Below are 23256 nucleotides of genomic sequence, written 5' to 3'. Positions count from 1 at the left end.
GGTGATCACCAAAGCCCGAGGCGGCGTGTAGGAGGCCAGCCACGGCACTGCCTCCTAGCACTACCTCGGGCTTTGGTGATTGCTAAGGGGCTGAGCTGAAGTGCACTTCCCTAATACGTACAGTACCCAGTCCTGCAGTACACTCACTCAGAAGCTGATTTCACTTACACTGCGGGTGGAAATATCAAGTCACAGGTGACATACAGCAACCCATCCACGCTTCCAAAGTGACGCAGAAACAGAAATAGTTTGTCACTGCCTGCTGTCAGGATTGTAGAATCCCTGTCATAAATTAGCCTGAGTTCTTCCATGACAGTTATATTGCTTGGCGCCTGATTGCTGCAGGTCCTGTAATCATGCTAACTATTAAAAGTGAAATATATGTTGTTGTAACTCTTATCACTTGTTGAGGCCTCTCGGCTGGGCCCGGTTTCGCTATCACCCAGTCAAGGCCATGAGAATGTATCACTGTTTTAATTGCATGTGCCTCTTCTCTCCTTCTCCCCTCCCTTGGGAACTTTCAAGTTTTGGGCGGGAGAATTGTATTGATAAGAAGAAGCAAATCTGTACTCAGATCAGATTTGACTTCGCCAGTCTTGATGCGTGTAGTACTTCTCAATAAAGCTTTCTGATTATTAAGAAGCTAGTTGTGAGTTCTCTCAGCGCCTGACACCTGCCTTTCCACAGCAGCCCTGGACTTCCTTGGTGCCCTCCCATCAAAGGGCTCACCAGGACTGACTCTCATTAGCTTCAGAGACCTGATGAGATTGCACTACCCTTGAACGTGCAGATCTTAATAGTCACTTTAATTACCTAGAATTGATTCCAAATAAATGCCTTGGGACCAGAGTGGGCTAACTACACCTCAATCCTGAACATATGTCCAACCAGATTCACAGAGGGTTGCCAGGGTCCGTCCTAACTGGTAGGAGGTGGGTGGGGGATGCAGTGGGAGCAGCAGGGAGGCCCAGCCTTTGTACAGTGGTCACTGCCTACTACAATCTGGAAGTGACACCACTTGAGATGATGCTCTGGTATATGGGCAAAAACTCTACCATAGAAATTTGGCTTCTACCATAGAAATTTGGCTTCTACCATAGCGGGAGCTCTCAGCGTTCTTCAGGTCTTGCAAAACAGAGCTCTTCCACGAGATCTATGGTTGAGGCTGGTGTGGCAAGGAAGATCTGATGGGGCCCCCAGTGTTAAGAGCATAATCACCGGCCATGGGACCTGCGCTCCTTCCTCCCACTCCTATATTGGATTCTGAGGGGCTAGTGCATTACTAACCACCATGGTTTTATTGTTTTAGGAGTCTGTTTTTTAGGAGTCGATATGGATGAATGTCTGGATGTGTTTTAATGGGTTTTTTTTAACAGACTGTTGTAAACCTGCCGTGAGCCAGTTATGAGAGTGGCGGGCGATGAGTCGAAATAATAAATAAATAATTATTTTGCCCCAATACCAAAGTGTTTCCCCTGATATCCCAGAAATGAAGACATCCAGGTCACGTGGGGAATTATGCTGGATCTCTCTTTTTCTGTGTGAGTTCCCCTCGCCAGTCTGCTGATTAGTGTCTGGGAGCAAGGAAACCCTGCATTTTGGCACCCCTGCAATCATATCACATCTATCAAGAACAGGTAAAACCTAGAACTGAATTTTCAGACTCAGCCGGCTGGAAGCCCCGTATTAAATACTCAACAGTGTGTCAGTTTTGCCAAGGGGAATGGAAAGTCATACCTTGCATGGTAAGAGAAATATCTGGTCTCTCCTCAGATTGTGCTGTGCTGGGACTGGTGTCCTCCTTATGATTCAACGTGGCTAAGAACTCATGGACAGCTTTCTCTACCTGTGGCCTGAATATGTGGTTGATCTTCGGATCCACGACTTGAGAAATGATTCTGTCAATCCCAGATTCTAACATTCCAGATCTGAAATAAAGTGATAAAAGGCAGGAATATGGTTGTTATTTTTTTGGGGGTGGGGGTGGAATTTGCACTGCTCTGATCTATTGTGCTTAAAGAATAAGCTCCCAAGAGGAAAAAACTGTCAATGATAATAGTATATTTACAAGGATAAAACGTATATTTACATGGCCACAAAAATTAGATGGCTTCTGTTTACAATGAAAGCTCTCTTCCAAAATTGCTCACTCATAAAGGCAGAAAAAGCAACACTAATTTTATAACATTCCTCAAAAGCATCAGCTGGTGCATGTTGCATTATATTGTCAATGGACTCATTGTGTAGCTCAGGGGTAGTCAAACTGCGGCCCTCCAGAAGTCCATGGACTACAATTCCCAGGAGCCCCAGGGACTTCTGGGAATTGTAGTCCATGGACATCTGGAGGGCCGCAGTTTGACTACCCCTGGTGTAGCTAGTAAGATACATAGCCACTCTGATGAAGTTCCGCTAAAAAACAAAAAGCAAGTCATTGAAACAATATGGAACATCAGTTTCAGCCCCATTGTTCTGAACACATTTCTGACCCCTTATGAAGATTTGGAATACTCTGAACTTCTGGTTCTTCCAAATACCCCAGGTTCTAGGGTACAGCCCCCACAAAATTAGCTAGTTTAGTTCTGTGGTTAGTTAGGAAAGGGTGGAGGATGGTTTAGGACGGGGAGAGGGCTTGTTTAGCACAGCTTGTTAGTCCAGGGCTAGGTAGGATTAGTTAGAGGGGCTGGTTTCTTCCAGGCGAGCATGCAGAGGTGTGGGGAGACTAGAGGAGGGGCCCCACTAGGGTTGGGGATCCCAACAATAATAGGCCAAGGGCAGTATCATGTTAGGAGAAGCACGGACAAGATAAGAGTGGGGAGATATGCAGGTCCAGTTGGAAACACTCGCTGTTCTTCTAACCTCCGTCCCATCCCCAGAAGTGTGAGGCCGTTATTGGACACAACAGACTGCATTTTTATATGATACGTATAAGGAGATTTCACAACAGCTCAGGTTATCATGTGATCCATGTGGCTAGGGTGGAGCCAACACTACTGTGCAATGCAAGGTCAATTAACAAATCCTCAATCCAGTGGGACTATTTTGTAGGGCATGAGGTGGACCTGGTGTACATGACTGAAACACTTGGTGTGAGAGGGCAAGACAGTCACCCTGAAAGATATGGCTCCACCTGGCTTTTCGGTTCTTCACCAGTCCCGGCTCTTTGGGGGGATCCTTATCTGGGATTCTTACCCCTACAGGGCTTTACCACCACCAATGATCCCTGGAGTGGAGTGTGTTGGTCTCCGGTAGAACTTGATCAAGAACTTGGCCATCTGGTTGGTATACCGTTTGCCCAATATACCACCAACTGCCTTGTCTAGCCTGCTGGAACGGGTGACTGCCTGGGCATTGCAGTTTTCTAGGCTTATAATCCTGAGGGACTTCAACACCCATGCAGATTCGCCATCTCCAGGACTTGGCTCAGATCTGGTGCTGGCCATGGCGACACTGGGGTTCTTGCAGTTTGTGGCCAGTCCCACTCACCAGGCCAGCTACACCCCTGGTTTGATCTTTGGCAACGGGGTAGAAGTGGCTCCGATAGCAACACAAGTAGTCACATGGTCAGACCACTGCGCTTCAGATGCAGCCCCCTTTCTGTTTGAGCGGTGGGTGTATTTTAGCCCGCCCATGGGATCTTATGGATGTCATTGGTTTTCTGAATGCTCTGCAGGACCCAATGCCTCCTGGCAACTCATGGGGGGTACTGGTGGAGGACTGGCCGTCCTGCCTGTCTGCCACCATTTGTGAGACCACCCCCTCATGCCCTCTTCACCTTCGCCTCAAACAGGCATCCTGGTATACCAGGGAGCTTCGAAAGAGGAAGAAGGAAGTGAGACGGCTAGAGGGAGTGTGGAAGAAGACTTGTGATGAAGTTTTGAGAACATCCTACTGCCCACTTATAAAGGCGGATGAGATAGCGGTGAAGATGGTGAAAGAGGAGATTTATGCCACCCCCATTGTGTCTGCAAGCTCTCAGCTGGCATAACTGTTTAGGGTAGTTTGGTCTCTTACCGCCCTTGAGGAAAGGTGCCAAACTTTTAGTCAACTGGATCTGAGCTGTAAGGCATTAGAAAGCTTTTTCACGGATAAAGTTTCAATGCTCTGCTGTGACCTACCTGACATACTTGATACAGAAAGGGAACTGGAGGCCTCTTGGTCATCTTGAGGGATAATGTTTGACGGTTTCAGGTGGCTCTCATTAGCTGGTGGACAACTGCTGGTCTTGGTGAGGCGACCACTTGCCCCCTCAATCCCAGTCTGTCTTGGCTACTCAAATAGGGTGGCCAGTGGATAGGAGGGCTCCTTAGGGATATCTCCCTGTAATCTTGGTAGTTCCTAGGGGCGCTGAAAGGTGTGGCGGTTAGTTCTTTGCGGAAAAAACTACCGCTTGAACAGCAGAACCTGGACAACTACCAGTCTTGACTCTTGCACTTCTGGGCAGGGTAGTTGAAAGGGCCGCCACAGATCAGCTCTTAATACTCTTGGAGGAAACTTCGCTCTCAACCCATATCAGTCTGGCTTCCATCCTAGCCACATGGTCGAGATGGTGCTGGTTGCTCTGATGGATGATCTCTGGCATGAGCTGGATAAAGGCGATTTGGCTGTCCTCGTGTTGTTAGTTCTGTTAGCCACATTTGACCTTGTCAGCCATGAGTTGTTAGCCCACTGCCCTGCTGGGATATGTGGGACAGCCTTCCAGTGGCTGATCTCTTTTTTCCAGAACCAGGCACAAAGGATTGCTGTGGGGAAGATATGTCGCACCCCTTTCAACTTCCTTGTGGAGTCTCACAGGGGGCGATTCTCTCCCCCACTTTTCAAAATCTATATGTGCCCACTGGCTCAGCTGATATGGAGCTTTGGGCTCAGTCATCAACAATATGTGGATAACACCCAGCTCTACCTCCTGATGGATGGCCGCCTGAACTCCCACCTGGAAACATTCGCCAGATGTTTGGAAAGCCATAGCTGGATGGTTTGAGCAGAGTTGTCTAAAACTCAACACCTCAAAGGAGGTTTTGTGGCTGGGAAGGAAGGGGTCGGATCAGGAAGCATGTCTTCACAGCCTGGATGGGGCGCAGCATAAGATTTTGCACTCGGCCAGGAATCAGGGGGGGGGGAATGATGGAGGCACAAGTCACCAGAGAAGCTCATCTGGCATTGCTTTTATCTATGCCAAGTGAGGCTACTAGGGCACTATCTGTCCTCAGAGCTCCTAGCCACGGTGATCCATGCAATGGTCACCTCTAGGCTTGACTTCTATAACTCGCTCTGTGGACTTTCCTTTATCCTTGACTCAGAAATTACTGCTGGTACAGAATGCAGTTGCTAGGTTCCTCACAGCAACACCTTGGAGGGCGCACATTCAGCCAATGTTGAGGCAGCTACACTGGTTGCCAGTTGTGTTCTGGATCAAATTCAAGGTTCTGGTATTGACCTTTAAGGCCAGCTGTGGTCCAGGCCCCACATATCTGAAGGACCGGCTATTGCCTTATGTCCCCCCACAGGGCTCTTCACTCTGTGTGTGCAAACCTGTTGGTGATCCCTTACCTGTGGGAAGTGCGCCTGGCCTTGACCAGGGCTATGGCCTTTTCAGGCCTGGCCCTGACCTGGTGTAATGAGCTCCGGGAGGAGCTGAGGACCCTGTTGGACCTCCCACAGTTCTGTAGGGACTACAAGATGGAGCTCATCCACCAGGTATTTGGTTGAGGCCAGGGCTGATAAGATCAGGGGGCCCCCTCGCTGGAATAGTCAGAACATTGGGCTACCTCCCCATTAAAATGCCCTACGAGGCACAGGTTGGGGGGTTTGTTGAGCTGTGGGAAAGGGGGTTAGGGAGTTACAGTATATTTTTGCTGCAGTGGGGATTTTGGTGATTAAATCTGATTTCATTTTGGGGGTTTTATTTTGTAACCCCGAGAACTTCCAGAAGTACAGGCAGGATTTCGAAGAGGTAGAGGAACTAGAGATCAAATTGCCAACATACGCTGGATCATGGAAAAAGCTAGGGAGTTCCAGAAGAACATCTACTTCTGCTTCATTGACTATGCTAAAGCCTTTGATTGTGTGGAGCACAACAAATTGTGGCAAGTTCTTAAAGAGATGGGAATACCAGAGCATCTTATTTGTCTCTTGAGAAATTTATATGCAGGTCAAGAAGCAACAGTGAGAACTGAACATGGAATCACGGATTGGTTCAAAATTGAGAAAGGAGTTCGGCAAGGCAGTATACTGTCGCCTTGCCTATTTAACTTGTATGCGGAGCACATCATGAGAAAGGCGGGATTAGAGGAGTCACAAATTGGGATCAAGATTGCAGGGAGAAATATCAACAACCTCAGATATGCAGATGATACCACTCTAATGGCAGAAAGTGAAGAGGAACTAAAGAGCCTGTTGATGCGGGTGAAGGAGGAGAGTGCAAAAGTTGGCTTGAAACTCAACATCAAGAAAACAAAGATCATGGCAGCCGGCCCTCTCAATTCCTGGCAAATAAATGGGGAAGAAATGGAGATAGTGACAGATTTTATTTTCCTCGGCTCCAAGATCACTGCAGATGGGGACTGCAGCAAAGAAATTAAAAGACGCTTGCTCCTAGGGAGGAAAGCTATGGCAAATCTAGACAGCATCCTAAAAAGCAGAGACATCACCCTACCAACAAAAGTGCGTTTAGTCAAGGCTATGGTATTCCCAGTTGCAATGTATGGCTGCGAAAGTTGGACCATAAGGAAGGCCGAGCGTCAAAGAATTGAGGCTTTTGAACTCTGGTGCTGGAGAAGACTCTTGCGAGTCCCTTGGACTGCAAGGCGAACAAACCGGTCAGTCCTAGAGGAGATCAGCCCTGACTGCTCTTTAGAAGGCCAGATCCTGAAGATGAAACTCAAATACTTTGGCCACCTCATGAGAAGGAAGGACTCCCTGGAGAAGAGCCTAATGCTGGGAGTGATCGAGGGCAAAAGAAGAAGGGGACGACAGAGAATGAGGTGGATGGATGGAGTCACTGAAGCAGTAGGTGCAAACCTAAATGGACTCCGGGGAATGGTAGAGGACAGGAAGGCCTGGAGGATCATTGTCCATGGGGTCGCGATGGGTCGGACACGACTTCGCACTTAACAACAACAATTTTGTAACCAGCCAAGAGCTAGCTAGTTTGGGAGTGGCAGGCAATAAAAATAATTGTAGCTATTATTATTTGTTGAAGGCAATATCAAGGTTGAAATAAATTTGGTTGTTTTTTTATTATTAAAAATTGCCACTCAATAAATTTCAACAACTGAAGGTCACTTTGCACTGAAGAAATAAACTTGAATGTATAGACTTATGTCAGGCTGATTTAAAAAAAAAATACAGCAGTTTAAAATAAACATTTGTGATTTTTTCACTGCTACAGTTTTGCTTTTCAACTTCTTAGTCTTGGAAGCATCAATGCACATGTGTGTAATCCCACTGTCTTTGATAAAGTGTCTGTGTGACTTGAAAAATGCACAAAAACAAAGCAAACATATGTTGGGCACGATCCAAAGTATTGTTGCAGGAGCTCCATAAGCCCAAGTGGCTGTGGGATTGTCTGGCCCAATGTGGTTATCAAATTACAGGAACCGTCATTGTTCTTCCAGACAACCAAGGCCAAGCAAGGAGACAAGATAAAGGTCACTTCAGTCTGAGGATTAGGATTCCTGAGATCAGGCAAGCATGACAGTCCGGCCCAACAAGCCAAGGCTTTTAGGATCAAGCAAGGAGGTATTCAGCATATAACTTGCGTTGTGTCCACACCCCACAATGTCCCTCAAGAGGCTTTACAGTGAAATACCAGCTACTCAGACTTAATCCTGCAACAAGGTATCACAATTTTCAGTAGGTAGCTGACATACGGCCAGCACTACTTTTAGCCAGCAGCTCTGCTCGACGCTGGCACCTTTGCCTCTCTATCGGTGCAGGTGGAGGGCTGGAAACAGGTAACTGGCTTTCATCTGCTGGATTAGAGCTGGGGAGTGAAAGTGACTCTGTAAGTTTTGGCATGTTTGCACCTGCTCCTCTCTCTTTTTTGGCTTGTGTTGCGTTCAGCCAGGCTATGCTGGCCCCTTTCTCCTCTGAGGAGTCCTCAAACATTGTTGAGAACTGGCTGACCCATGGTCGACCTTCAAGTAAATAGGAATATTCCCCCACTCCTACCTCTGACAGTCCCATTGTTTTTAAACACAACGCAATTTTGTTCAAAATGAGATGCAGCATGGAGGTCGGCTGGCAGGGAAAGGCATACCCAGAATTCCACCAAGTCAGTGTGAGCTCTTTCCCAATGACCCTGTCTAGTTTCTCTCGATACAGCTACATCAGAGGAGCAATTCTTCATATAACAATTCTTCATACAACATATAGGACCTGTAAGACTGCGACTTACTTGAGCACCTGTTGCCTAATGTTATTCCGCAGCTGGTTTTTGTTCAGGTGAGGACTCCATGTGTGAGTTGCTAGGTGGTTGGAAACAAAGTTGTCGACCCGCTGCCTTAAGTTCTGGTAAGCCGGCTAAAAGGAGAGGATAGGAGAGAGGCAAAGAATAATATTTTAACTTTGACAAGCTTGGGTACACTGTATGATCCATGCCTTACAACTGGGTCAATGAATAGAGGTGAAGGGACAATAGGAAAAAATGGTTTTGATCAAGGATAGCTTTTTGACAAATAACTTTGGAAACAGGACACAGTGCTTCACCTGCTAAGCCTGTCTGCTTCTTTTCTAACCACGGGTTCTAAATGTGAAGGCCTACGAACAAATGGGAAAACAGGAATAGTTTCTACCTCTCTCCCACCATAATTGTTTTCCATTTTTTTCTGGTGGAAAAACTGGAAATTGGTGTGTGTGTGATTCTTATGAAGTATTTTATTTTAGCATGAGTAAAATGCTTCCAAAACCGAGGTTCTCAAATGGTTTATAATATAGGAAGACAATGTACATTATTAGTCAATTATTACACACATGAATAGTCCTCAAATCATCTAGCCTGCTTCAGATTTCTCCAGCATGTGAAAGAAACTGCATGATTAACTCTTAACTCCATGGATATAAAGCTGAAAGTTCATAACAACCAGGAAAAGTCCCCCCTGCACCTATTCTGATCAGGGACTTGTGAACTGCTATGGGGTGGGGAATCTTTTAAATTTTATTTAGTCATTTGTATTCATTTACATTTGCACGTATTTTTCACCATCTTTTCAAAGGCTCAGGGAGGATTGTAGGCTCTGAATCCATGGGCCTTGATTCCAGCTACATTTTTCTTTTATGCACTCTTTATTCCTTCTTTTCCTAACTAACAAAAATTGAGATGTTTACACAGGGCCATGATTTGCTCCTCTGTCTTTCAACCACATGCAGTGGTTCCATGTGCTAAGGTAGACAGACTGAATTTGCCAAACAATGCAATTTTAGTCCTCGAAGAAACCATGAACAGCACAGCACAGCTACCAAAATTTACTTCTTCACATTTGATTGAACAAAAAGGAACAACAGAAAAGAGCAAGAGCACCAGTGGTACCTTCAAGTCTACAAAATTTGTGTCAGGGTAAGACCACTTGTGAGCACCCTGTGTGAGCAGCGACTCATGAAATCTCCTCCCCTGCCACAAATTCTGTTAGTCTTTAAGGTGCTGCAGGACGGACTGAAACAGCTACCATCTTGATCCATCTTCAAAAGGAACAATGTGATACTCCCTGCCACTGAGTGGGAAACAGAAGGGCACATTCTGGATAGAAACTAAATAATAATACTTGGGTCAAAGTGCTTCTTTTCTGCATAACCCCTAAAGCAGTTCTGCAGCAGATTCCTCACAGTGCTGCCCCCAAGCAATCACTGGGGAAGGCTGCTCAGAGAACTAGTCCCCCTAAAATCTGTAGCCGCTCCACAGGAGCGGTATTAATAAAACGCTAAGTGCCCTTGGGGTGAGCCCTGTCTGGAATGGGGAAGGGCACCCATTGGTCCCTTCCTCCCAGAATGACAAGCGGAGGGCCTAAGGGGCTGAGCTGACGAGTTGGGAGGTGTGCAACACCAAGCTGATGATTCGGAAGGCGTGCAGCACCTCCCAACCCACCCACGCCCCAACTTCCGCCGCCTTCCCCCTATGCTGCCATTACCTTGCTGACTGGCACTGCGCCAGCCTGCCGCCAGCCATGAGCAGCCTGGTGGAGGTGGGGGGGGGGGGGAAGCTCGCACCTGGAGGCAGCCCGGGCCCGGGATCCTTCGGGGCCTGTCCACCGCGTCACTGACGCGCTGGGCCTGTCCCTTTGCCACCAACGAACTTCGCCAGCTGCCTGGAAGCCGCCTGCCCGAGTCAGCCCCACGACGAATCGGAGGAGACCCGCTCAGCCGGGTAAACAGACACATGGCCTACCATGCCATTCGCCCCTCGGGGGGCCACGTCCCGCTTCCGCTTCCCCCCCCCACATGCACCCCACCTGACCTTCTCCTGACTGCCCCCCACAAGTCACCCCTGCGATCCGCCACCGCTCCGCCCACGTTTCGCTGCCCCCACACGCCCAGCCACCCATCTACCGCACTCTTCTGCTGCCCCCAAAAGTCGCCCCCGCGCTTCCCCCCCCCCGATTCCCTGACCCAACACAACCAGACACCCACCCAGCCACCACACTCTTCTGGCGCCCCCCCATAAGTCGCCACCGCTCCGCCGACACTTCCCCCCACATGCCCAGCCACCCATCCAGCCACCCACCTACTGTGCTCTTCCGCCCACAAGTCGCCCCCACGCTCCCCCAGATTCCCTGACCCGACACACCCAGACACCCACTCAGCCACCACACTCTTCCCCCACCCCCTCCCAATTTGCCCCCCTAGTGACTTCCCCCCAATCCCTCCACAGACCCTTCACCCCCTCCTCCCATCCCATTCCACCTACCTCCCTTCCTGCCTGCCTTCCTCTATTTGTCTCTCCCCTTTCTGCCTCTTTCTTTCTTTCTTTCTTTCTTTCTTTCTTTCTCTTTCTTTCTCTCTCTCTTTCTTTCTCCCTTCTATCTATCCCTTCACCCACCCATTGCCCTCCTTTCCTACATTCTTCTTCCCAATGTTTACTGTTCTTTCTCCCCTTCTCTCTCACTCCCTCTCTCTCTCTTTCTCCCTTTCTCTATGCCTGCCTGCCTTCCTTCCCTCCCAGGGGGCCAAGGTCTCGGGAGGCTCCTCCCGCAACCACCCACTGCCCGCTAGCGCCTGCTGTATTTTTTCTACAGCGGGCTTAATTTCTAGTAATGCAATATTGCCATAAATACAGTACAATATGCCAATAAAAATACAATTCAGTAGATAAATGAAGTTATGAAGTAATGAAGTTTACCTCTTGAGTGAGGCAGGAATGGAAAACAAGTGATTTGTGAGAGGCCAGCCAGTAAATTAACTGTTTGCTAGATGGGGATGAGAACCAGAGCCTGCCTGCCTCACATCCTCAGGCAGCAGCTTGGCAGCAGAAGGGACATGGACATGAGAGCACTGGGTCTGCTGCTCATAGAATCATAGAGTTGGAAGGGACCTCCTGGGTCATCTAGTCCAACCCCCTGCACTATGCAGGGCACTCACATCCCTATCGCTCATCCACTGTCACCTGCCACCCCCTTGAGCCTTCACAGAATCAGCCTCTCTGTCAGATGGCTATCTAGCCTCTTAAACATTTCCAAAGATGGAGAACCCACCACCTCCCAAGGAAGCCTGTTCCAAGAAACCACACTGTCAGGAACTTCTTCCGGATGTTTAGATGGTTTTGAATTAATTTCATCCCATTGGTTTTGGTCCGTCCCTCTGGGGCAAGAGAGAACAACTCTGCTCCATGCTCCATATGGCAGCCTTTTAAATACTTGGTCATCAGATACCCTTTCAGTTGTCTCCTCTCCAGGCTAAACAGACCAAGCTCCCCCAACCTTTCTTCCTACGTCTTGGTCTTTGTGGCCCTCTTCTGGACTCACTCCAGTTTGTCTACATCCCTCTCCAACTGGGGTGCCCAAAACTGAACACAGGACCAAGTGAGGCCGAACCAGAGCAGAGTAAAGCGGTACCATCACCTCCCGTGATCTGGACACGATACTCCATTTGATACAGTCCAAAATCCCATTTGCGTTTTAGGCCACCGAGTCACACTGCTGACTCATGTTCAATGTATGGCCTACTAAGACTCCTAGATCCTTTTCGCACATGCTACTGCCAAGACAAGTCTCCCCCATCTTATATTGGTGTATTTAGTTTTTGTCCCTATTGAACTTCATTTTATTCAGTTTAGCCCACTTCTTGAGCCTATCAAGATCATCCTGTATTCTGTTGCTGTCTTCAGTTGTGTTTGCTACCCCTCCCAGTTTAGTATCATCTGCAAATTTAATAAGTATCCCCTCTAATCCCTCATCCAAATCATTTATAAATATGTTGAACAACACAGGCCCCAGGACAGATCCTTGGGGTACTCCACTTGTCACTCTTTCCCACTCTTTTCTATCACGGCTTACAATATAGTTATATAAATTTGTTTCTGCCCAGTTATCACTTTTTCCTTTCTGTGCTTCCTATTTTCAACTTTTATTTCTCCTCAACTCCTGGATAGCAAAAACAAGTGCTAGGGCAGCAGAGAGTGTGCCAGTCTGATGCTCTTTTTTTAGTACTTGGGTGCATTTGCAATTTTACCTGCAGAAAGGGGGGGGGGCACATCAAAGCAAAATGAAGATGAAAAAGAAGAGTGCAGCATTGTAAGGGAGAATCTTTTAAAATGAAAAAAAGATTCTGAAAAACTCCCTCAAAGCTGCATACAAAACATGTAGGGGCTGTACAATTATTAAAGATTCATTTCCTTCTGCATCAACGTGTTTCTTTATCTTTGTTTTGCAGAAAAGAGCATATAAATCTGTTCCACTATGAATTTTTTGTTAATGTAATAAGATAAACAATATTCATCAAGTCTGAGCTTATGTCATCAACTTCCCTTTCAATTTCCCCCCCAGAAACAAAAAGTGGGGGTTTGTTTCCCATGGCTTCATAACTCCAGGAAACTGTACATCACTGACATCACATTCATACAGAAATAGTTTACAGATACTCAATAAAGCCTATCCGTTCAGGTTTAAGTTGTAAAAGCGCAAGACAACTGAATTTAGATTAAACTGTTCTAGAAAATCGAGTCTGGATTATTCTGAATTAACAGAAATTCCTATAAGGTTGTACTTGTTGGATTTGATTGCAAAAATATGACTGATGAAACACTGGTCATTTAGTCATGACAATGAAATGGAACTTGTATGTCTCCATTAGCCAATGAGGAAAACAGGTGAAGCCCAACTAGCTCAAGGAGGCTGGAATTTGGCCGGACCTTGGTCTGAATGATCAAGGCAGTTCTTAAAAACAAGCAAACAAACTCTTTAGCATAAGTCGAAATCAAACTGGAACTTGCATCCCTTCAAACTTGCCCAGCGCTTGTAAGTTTGGTCTTTTTCATAATATACCTCTCAATAAAGCAGAATGAAAGCCGCATGGATATGAGGGGGGGGGGGGGATCTGGCTGTGGTATCTATCACTGCACTGTCAAGGTGATTTGACTGATCTAGCATGGTAGGCTGGTGTCTCCCTCCTCCTTCAGTCCTACATATCTGTGCCTCCCAAAGCTGCAGACGGAAGGAGAATGGAACCTCAAGCGTTATTGGACCCAACAGACTGCATTATTATATGATATGTATAATAAGGGGATTTCACAACAGCTCAGGTTACCATGTGATCAATTAGTGTCTAGGGCAGGGGTAGTCAAACTGCCGCCCTCCAGATGTCCGTGGACCACAATTCCCATGAGCCCCTGCCAGCGTTCGCTTTCGCGAACGCTGGCAGGGGCTCATGGGAATTGTGGTCCACGGACATCTGGAGGGCGGCAGTTTGACTACCCCTGGTCTAGGGGCTGTACCACCTGAGTCTGCACATGGAGGCTCACATGACTGCTACCTCTCCACGCAAGACGGACTGCACAGAAAAGGGGCAGCCCCCCCCAAAACAAAAGCCACGCAGGACCTTCAAAACAAAAGTCACGCAAGGTGCAAACTTCTGAGTTCTCCAGAACTTTTGTCCAAGTTGGATATTAGAAAGGGGGGAGGGTTGGGGGGATCCTCCGGCCAGGGTCAGGGAGCGGCAACTCTTCTCCCCCCGCTTATTGAGTCCATGCAGGGACGCCTCGGCTTGCGTGACAACCAGAGCCATGGCACCGGGCGAGCCGGGCCGCTCCTAAGGCCGCGCGAGGCGGGAGGGGGCCCGAGGGCTGAAGGCGGCTGAAGTCGGGAGGCTCTTCGCAAACGCCCGCCGCGCGAGACCACCCGCCGCCCTTCGGGTTCCTTTCGCCGTCCCCAGCGGCCTAGTGACGTCCCGGCTCCCCCCTTCCCCCCCGACAGCTCCCGCCCTCCGAGCCACCCCCCTGCGAGGTAGGCCAGGCGCAGCGGCCTCCCGCTTCCCCGCGCACCTTGGTGTCGACGTCGGCCAGGCAGTCCCGGCGGAACTGGTCGAAGAGGCCCTGGCTCTTGAGGCGGTTGAGGATGAGCGCGACCAGCTCCGGCTCGGCGGCGGCGGCGGGGGGGGCGGCGGTGCCCGGGGGAGGCGGGGGCGGCTGGGGCTGCGGCGGGGGCGGCGGCGGAGGGGGCGGCGGCGGGGGCGGCTGGGCGGGCGGGGAGGCGGCCGCGGGGGGGGCGGCGGCGGCGGCGCTCCCGCTGCCCGACATGACGGCGGCTGGTCCCCGAGCGGCGGCGGCGGCGGCGGCGGCGGCGCCCGCTCCTCCCCTCGTCCCCGGAAGCGGAATGAAGCGGGGGGCGGAAGTGGCTGCCAACGAGGCGGAGGGGAAGAAAGGCGGGCTTGCTTCCGAAGAGTGCGCCTGCGCAAAGGAGGGATCCGGCCCTTCTGAGCGTGGCTCCGCCCCCGAGCCTGGGAGGAGGCTTGCCTAGCAGGCGGCTCGCGCCCAGCCTGCCCCGCCCCGAGTGTGCCTGACCCACCAATCAGCGCTTCTCCTCCTGAAGGAGGCTAGTCCTCTCCGGCCTGTCAGGCCCACTAGGGGGCAGTGCGGCCTGCAGCGCCCAGGGGGCGGAGGGCAGTGGGTGCTGGCTCTGGATTGGTGGGCTGGGAGCGAATGGGCGGGGTTAGGCTACCTAGAGGGCGTCTGGGAGTGGCAGTTAATATGTTTTAATAATAATAATAATAATAATAATAATAATAATGATAATAATAATAATAATAATACCTTACATGTTGAATGTAAATTTTATGAATATATTTTTTCTAAATCACAGTTTTGTCGTATATCATAGGTAGGGGTGTTTTTTTTTTGCATCCTCCTAAATTAAAAAACAAAACAAAAACGTGTTGGTCGATCATCCCCTTATGCCTGGGAAACGGGCTCCCTTGTTTAGTGCTAAAGGACCCTGAGATCACTCTGGCAATAGCAACATTTGCTTCAGTTCTTTTAGCCGCTGCGTCCAAAAAATGAGGAACGTGAATATGCTGCTGCTCAGAATTTGTTAATGTGCTTCTAATCAAAGGGGAAGATTACACATGAGGAAAAAGGTGACGATTTTGGTTTCTGGGCAAAACTTTGGGGTAAAAGTGGTATCAAAAGAAAATGATCCCCCCCCCCCCAAAAAAAAAGGTGGAAACGAAATGCACATAAAATGCTTGTGGAAATCTAAAGGCCAAAGCGGTGTCATAGCTAAATTGGAAAAGCCTGGCTACTATGAATTGGTATGCCTTTCTCTTGCAGCTTCACCTTTGTGATTGATTTTGAAAGACACTGGCAATCATGGCAGTAGCCAAGAAGAGAAAAGCAAAGGGAAAACTTTCTGAACTGTATTCATTGAAAAAACAGCAATCCATTTTCAAAAAGCCATACCAAATGAGGGAAGCTGCAGTTGAGGCAAGCTATAGGATCACACATGAACTAGCTGTGTCATCAAAACCCTTCTCAGAAAGGGAATCTGTTTAAAAGTATATGGTCATGGCTGCGGAAATGCTCTGTCCAGATCAGCAGCAGTCTTTTGCAAATGTAAGTCTCTTGAGAAACACAGTTGCAGTGCAAATTTATGATTTGTCTGAGAATCTTAACAGGCAACTTACAGAAAAAGCAGAGCATTTTCGGTTGCAATGGATGAAAGCACAGATTTCGCTTGCAGTCTCTATTTGTAATGTTAAGAAATGCACGCTACAGAAAAACTTGTAGAAATCATTCCAATGAAAGACACAGCCACAGCCAATGAGCTCTGGATTAGACAAAAGCAGTGAGTCCAGTCACAGATAGAGGACCACAGGGAGGGTGGGGGAGCTGGAGTTGCTGCTGTTATGGATCATACAGTGTAAAATTTACAAGACCACAACAAAGACAGCTAAGCAGCAAGAGGATTTATTTAGGATACATGTTTGCAAGCATGGAGAGAAAGCTAATTGGTGCATTCTCTGAAGTCTGCATCAGTGCAGCTCATTTTTAAGACCTTGATACGTCATCATGAGGTATCCTGACGCTCAGTCCCTCACTGTCCCTTTGACCAATCAGGTCAACGACGAAGGGCGTACAATCTGACCTATCACGGATGGCTATATATCTTATTACAATTTTCTCGCTCTTTGTTTCAAATAATACATTCCTTTATATGGAGGGATGCTACATTCAGGAGCTATCTGCTTTTGACAAACTCAAGGTTTTGAGAGACAAAGAAATAACTATACACATAGTGCCACAATGAACTCAAGATACATTCTGCCTGACCTAAAAATAAACCATAGACAGACTGTGTCTAAAGTGTGTTCCACAAATCTGTATTTGTGTTCTCAATTGTGTTCCACAAATCTATATAATCTATATCAATTCCCCCCTTTTAATTTTTTTAACTCTTCTTTGTGGAACACATTAACATTTTTCTTCTATCATGGTTTCTCCTTCAGTTGAATTTGTGTTAGAGAGTGGCTTGTATTCTTACAGGGCTAATATTTTGGCCTCTATTTGTCTGGAGATTATTCTACACACACCACCACCACACACATTTGCAGCAAGCAAATAATTTAAAGCCAAGCGATTTTGATAAATTGCTCTGTTAAACTTAATTTGCTTTTATGTTATTAGGTTTAAAACTTTTGCAGTTTAAGTGGCCCATGCATTGAGTTTTGTCTATATTAGACTTTGGATTACTCTTTTCAGGCCTTTAAATTCAATATTCATAAAATCATAGAATCATAAAGTTGGAAGGGGCTATACAGGCCATCTAGTTCAACCCCCTGCTCAACGCAGGATCAGTCCAAATCATCCTAAAGCATCCAAGAAAAGTGTGTATCTAACCTTTGCTTGAAGACTGCCAGTGAGGGGGAGTTCACCACCTCCTTAGGCAGCCTATTCCACTGCTGAACTACTCTTAACTGTGAGAATTTTTTCCTGATATCTAGCCTATATCGTTGTACTTGTAGTTTAAACCCATTACTACGTGTCCTCTCCTCTGCAGCCAACGGAAACAGCATCCTGCCCTCCTCCAAGTGACAACCTTTCAGATACTTAAAGAGGTCTATCATGTCCCCTCTCAACCTCCTTTTCTCCAGGCTGAACATTCCCAAGTCCCTTAACCTATCTTCATAGGGCTTGGTCCCTTGGCCCCAGATCATCTGTCCCACCAGAGAGGTGTATCCCAAGAAAGTACAAAATAATTGTTTTTATATACATATCTCTTTGTATGTTTTACCCAACCTTTTGCATCGCCCATATATTTATCATTGTGTATGTATGTCAATTCCCATGTTAATTCTTTACATATTCATCCACCTCCATTCAAGTTAGAAACAGGGGCATCCAGGTAATTATAGTTCTGTTAATCAGTGTTCCCCATTGATGAGTTTTGCGTATCTCAAGCCAATACCTTTTGGGGCTTGATGTCTGGGTTGTAACAGAAAATCTGGAAATTTCCCTGGAATCTAGAATATAGTGTTCTATTATTCACTAAAGGGGGAGGTACACTGATAGTGTTATATACAAAAGGATTGATAGGATCTGGTTGATTCGCTTGTAATCTTACGGAAAATAGTATCAGATATCCCAAAAAGTACCATCTAGGGTAAAACAAATTTCTAATTTGTTTGCTTTCATTGTATATGTTCCTGTAAACATAAAATCTTACCTTCCACTTCTGGTGAAGATTAGTGTTTAAAGAAAGAAAAACAACCCTTCCCCAATAAGCGTAAATAGCTGGGTCTCTCTTGTAGTCTTTCTAGATTTCCCCAAAATAGAAAGAACAGAAGGTACCCTCCTAAATCAACTATAGCCCATAAAGAAATAATAAACAATTTTTAAAAGCTCCTGCAAAGATAACATAATAAGTCTCTGGGTCCCAAATAGGATCATCCCCTTGATGACTCCTCATGAGTTCTGTGTTACTTGACTGAAAGGTAGTTCTGGAGATGGGTGGTTTCTGTTGTTTATAATTCCTGCCATCCCAAGTTTGCACTAGCACATGCGTTAAAGTTTTTATTAGGCAGCAATTTGTTCTTCAGCCTCAAAAGATATTGCAGCAGCTCACATACGGAAAAATGGACCCATTGTCTCTGGAATCTATTTTGACACTCATTATCACCATTCAACAATATTTGGAAAGGAATTTCCACTTCATCATCAGTTTTAATAATCTGGTTTCTCAGGACTTCATCCATACTTGGTTACCTGGTTAAGAAATAAACTGGAAAGTCATAGGGCAAAAGCCAATTTATAATTAACTGTGTCCTAGGTCTTTAAAGAATTCTTGACAAATCCCCTAGTAATTTTCAATTGTTTTTCACGCTCACACACCTAAGCTGACAAGAGCTATGGAAAACTCTTATCAGTTCTTCTAAGGGAAATGTTACTCATTTTCCCTTTGATTTATTAACATAAAATCATAAAATCACAGAACAATAAAATCATAAAATCACATAATTAGATAGGACCTCATGGATCATCCAATCCAACTCCCTTGTTAGAATGTTTTTGCCACATTTAACTTCAATCCAAACATTTAGCTTCAATCCAAACATCCCCTCACAAGAGATGACTGAGGAATAGTTCGGCCCACTCTGCTTTCTGGGAAATGAAGCTATTGACAAAACAAGTCAAGAAATTATTAAAGTTTACATTTTTAACAGAGTTAGTCTTTCAGCAGATTTATTAACACCTAAAACGTTTTATACTATTTATCTATTATCTCACCTCTGTTCCAATATAATATATCTAACCAGATCCTAAATTACTGTTTCTTTTTATGTATAGACTTGAAGAACTCAGAGCAGAATAAAACAAAACAAACACATACCTTATAGGTATAATTTTTACCAGCCAGTGTCTAGATCCAAACACCATCCAATTTCTCTCTCCTCCTGTTTTATTAATCTTTCTTTATATTAGTGAGGTACACTTTATGCCTAATTTAAGGCACTTAAAATCATTTTGTTGCCTTGCATTCTGGTTTCTTTTGGCCTTTTTCAGTCTGGTGCCTGGTGTTGGCCCTTACTCAGATCATGGCCACTTCTTCAAGGTGTTCCATAGCCTGGAATAACTTTTAACAAAATCTTGATACGTTAATTCAGCCTCATTTGATGTGAGGGACCCCTTTTGCTATAAGTTTTCATTTGAACTTATTAACCCATGTCCATACTTTGAGTCTATATAAATATTTTTTTTCTTACCTTTTTCTCAGGTGTAAGGCTTATATGAGAGCCTAAACCTCTGCGGTCTCAGCTGATCATGCAGGTGGGAGAGGGTTGACTTCCAGAATGTCATTGCTTGTGACAACATCATAGTTTGTGATCCACTCTCCATTTCTTTAGATCCAGCCCGACCTTGGTGTTCACATCAATCCTATACTATCTTAATCAGGGGTCAGTTCTGTCTCCAAGGAAAACACTGTGGCTGGGTTTAGCCAGTTGTTACAGCAAGATACTTTCATAGTCCAACAGTCTCGAATTGATTAATCATTGCCATGTGGACAGTAGACATGGAGGGGCTGTTCCAAGATACTTTTGAGCCCCCTCCATCAAGGTAACTGCAATGGCCCTTGAATCTTGAGGCCATCCTCTAGCCATGAGGTTTATCTTGACTAGCAGGTCTAGTCTTACCATCAGAACTAGGGCTGCCAGGATTACCAGTCAGATCCTTGGCTCCAGGGAGACCAGGTTCACCTGGGCATCCAGCTTCACCGGGAGATCCTTTGGAACCAGCAGGGCCAAGAGATCCATGTTCACCAGGGGGATCCTTGAGTCCAGCAATGACATCTGAGCCAGGGAAACCATAGCCTCTGGGAACACCATGTTTGCCAGCTGATCCAGGCAATCCCATCACACCAGCCTGATCTCTTGCACTAGGAGGAACAGCAGGTCTAGTGTGTCCATCTGCTTGGAAAAGTAAACAATAGGTTGTGCCTTACCTTTCCATGGCTGAGTCTAAAGTACTGCAGCTTTGCTTTGGTGTTTATAGACAAACAATTAAAAAATCTGGCGGGCCCCGGGTTGGTGCTTGTTATAAATCTCTTGTTTCAGTTTTTTTAAGGTTTTGATTTCTTCTGGATTCCTCACAAGGTTTTCTTGTGTTTCTGTAACACACTTAACATAAAGCAGTCTGGCCTTTCCTTTAAAATCGCAAAATCTCTTTTGTTTCACAATTTTTTAAAACAAACTTACAGTTGCTTGAATGCTGGAATCACATATTTTGTAGACAAAACCTTTTTCCATGGGTCCTGTTTCTGTAAACATCTGCTCAAAAATAAATTGAAAATCAACAAATCCTTGGGACAACACGGTCTACCTGTTGTAAATCTTGATACCTGTTTATTAGGTGTTTCCATCTGAAAGCAAACAGTTTCTTGAAACAAGATTGTGTAAGAGAGAATGAGAAAAACGCCCTCCTGGGATTTTGGTTTCCAGGCAGGTGGTTTGAAAAATATATGGATCTGACAAATTAATATTACCTTAGCTCTGAGATTCTATACCAGTCTATACATTACCTGTATTTCTTTTATACAATGATCAATATTGGAACATTATAAAATAAAATTATGAGGCTCTTTCTATCCAAATGTTACGAGCCCAAGTTCCTATATACCTGGTAACAAGCCCAATCCTCTCTTCAATAGCATACAATTCTAACCATTTTCCTTTTCTCTCACTGGCCTTCCTTGTCTTCTTCTTCTCAAACTTTCTTATCTACATACAATAACCCATCTATACCCCCTTTAGTAAAAATATATAAGCATGTAATTTACTCAATAAATCTCTTCCAATCAGCACCAAAGAACAGTCAGGTATCAGCAAGAACGAACAATTTATTTCATTCTCCCAGAAATCTACACTGTCCAGGGTTGCCTCCAACCCTCAATATTAACATCTTGACTCCCACAAACCTCTTTCCATTTCCCTCTGCTAGTTTTCCAGCTTTACAAACCCTTCAACCAATATCACTCAGTTTACCAAGACCCAACATCCTTTTAACAGCATTTAGACATTTTCCCGGTACTTCCAAATTTCCTCTGCCATTTCCCCACAACTTTCCCACAACAGGGTAATGTCCAGTTTAAAATGTCAGAGGAAGATGGAGGCTTATACAAATAAAGTCCCTGTTTTGAGACTAAGCATTTATTTAAAGAGCATTACATTAAAAGACTTCAGTCTAAAACAGTTCTCATAGGGTGAAAACTTAAAAACCTTTAGATCACAGTTTCATTTGCTCCCATTTATATTGTGCTCAGCTTTCACTTAATCAAAACTTATATTTAAACCCATAAAGACCATAGGTTATTTTAGCCCATGCCAGAGCTAATGTGCTTCTGAAAAACGCTGATATTCCCCCTTCTCTCCCCCCTCTCTTGGGCAGAACTTTTAACTTTCTCTCTCTTTTTTTTCTACCAGAGAAAGGGGGAGGGTTGGGTGACCAAAAAAAGAATTCCTGTGACGTGATAAGCCCCTGGTTGTTATCTCCCGCCCAGGATTATTTTAAAACAATAAAAAAGAAACTTTCACATTACAAAATTTATCTAAAAACAAGTTGCTTTTGGTTATATCCAACCTAATTTACAATATACAGACACCTTCACTTCTTAGTTGTCAAACATAAACAAACCAAACCTGAACAGACATAGTTCAAAGCAGATGATTCAATTTTAAAACCCCGAACATTTTACTTTCTAATAAAAAAAGAAGTTTCATTGCAAAGACCATTTTTCAATCCCCCGTTCTCTCCCCCTTGTCAGATTTTAAAATGCGTCTCCTAGACACAAAAACCTTGAGATTCCATTCCATCGCTGGACTAAAACAGAGAGGGGGAAAGAAAGCCTATTTTGGCTTCACTGAGCCTAATAATTTTTACTCCATTTACAAAATTAGGGTTTCTCATATCTTATGGAAGCCAACTCTTTGGAGATTTAAGAAACTCCCATAAAACCCACTGACTTATATATGGAAACTAACAAAGGGCAAACAAGAACTGTGAGAGGAGGGGGAGAACAATCTCGTCTCCCAGCCGCCTTTCATTTAGCACACACATAAAATTATCTCTTTGCACCCAAAATAAAAACACATTTAGTTCTTACCAATGGAAATACACATATTTATTACATTCAATATAGAGCACACTTGTTCTCTAACCAGAGATTCTCATAAAAGCAAAAAACTTTCTTAATAACATGATGCTATGAATAACTTCAAGACTTATCATGTAGAGGCAGAGTTAGAATAAACATTGCTCAATTAATAACACCTTTAACACATCAATACATTATTTCATTTGGTTTCTTGTAATACTACAGGAATCACAAAGGGTGATATGTTAGCAGAAAGAAAACCTATCAATTTTTCCATATTTCAATACAAATATATATTTTTTTCTCACTTACCAATTATGGATTTTAAATCCTGTCCAGGGTATACTCCTTTTAGCCTGCCTAGATATTTATGAACCCGAAAAAAACATAAAAGCAACAGAACATACCGATCTCTGATTCCGCCACCCCTCTTTCGCTTTTCTCTCACTTTCTCTTTTAGCCTGCTTTGCTTGGGACAAGTCCGTACTCTGTCTCATGCTTTCCCAGCCAAAACCCTTTCATTTTGTCCCTTCCACACTCCTTTACCAGTACAGTAACTCTTGTACTGTTTATATCATCAACTGTACTTTAATTTCTCCTTTTCATTACCTTTATTTACCAGACTCCTTGGTTGCCTTGCTCCTCTTTCAATCCAAACTTTCCTAGCCTATTCTATGCCACTATTAACCATCTC

At 45.3% G+C, this 23256-nt stretch overlaps 1 protein-coding gene and 1 long non-coding RNA gene across 7 annotated transcripts in view; both read right to left on the bottom strand.

The window, feature by feature from the left end:
* LOC143845321 (biorientation of chromosomes in cell division protein 1-like 1) overlaps positions 1-14775 on the bottom strand; it is a 56363-nt gene extending 41588 nt beyond the window's left edge. For all 6 annotated transcript variants that reach the window (XR_013234358.1, XR_013234359.1, XM_077353589.1 and 3 more), the window contains exons 1-3: positions 14465-14775; positions 8396-8520; positions 1738-1928 (exon numbers count right to left, since the gene is read on the bottom strand). Coding sequence is in view for 4 of the 6 variants with exons in the window: in XM_077353589.1 (XP_077209704.1) it covers positions 1738-1928; positions 8396-8520; positions 14465-14719 (571 nt within the window). In the remaining 2 variants the exon portion in view is untranslated. The remainder of the gene's footprint in view (positions 1-1737; positions 1929-8395; positions 8521-14464) is intronic.
* Positions 14776-16368: 1593 nt separating this feature from the next.
* On the bottom strand, positions 16369-20112 carry LOC143819617 (uncharacterized). Its single transcript, XR_013225021.1, has 2 exons — positions 19678-20112; positions 16369-18679 (listed from the first exon to the last, which is right to left on the bottom strand). It is a non-coding gene; the product is annotated as an uncharacterized LOC143819617 (long non-coding RNA).
* Between the last annotated feature and the right edge of the window lie 3144 nt (positions 20113-23256).

Source organism: Paroedura picta, chromosome 10 (genome assembly GCF_049243985.1).
Source record: "Paroedura picta isolate Pp20150507F chromosome 10, Ppicta_v3.0, whole genome shotgun sequence".
In the NCBI taxonomy this organism is placed as follows: Eukaryota; Metazoa; Chordata; class Lepidosauria; order Squamata; family Gekkonidae; genus Paroedura; species Paroedura picta.
Note: the sequence above shows the minus strand (reverse complement) of the source record. Positions and strands in the feature narration are given on the sequence as shown.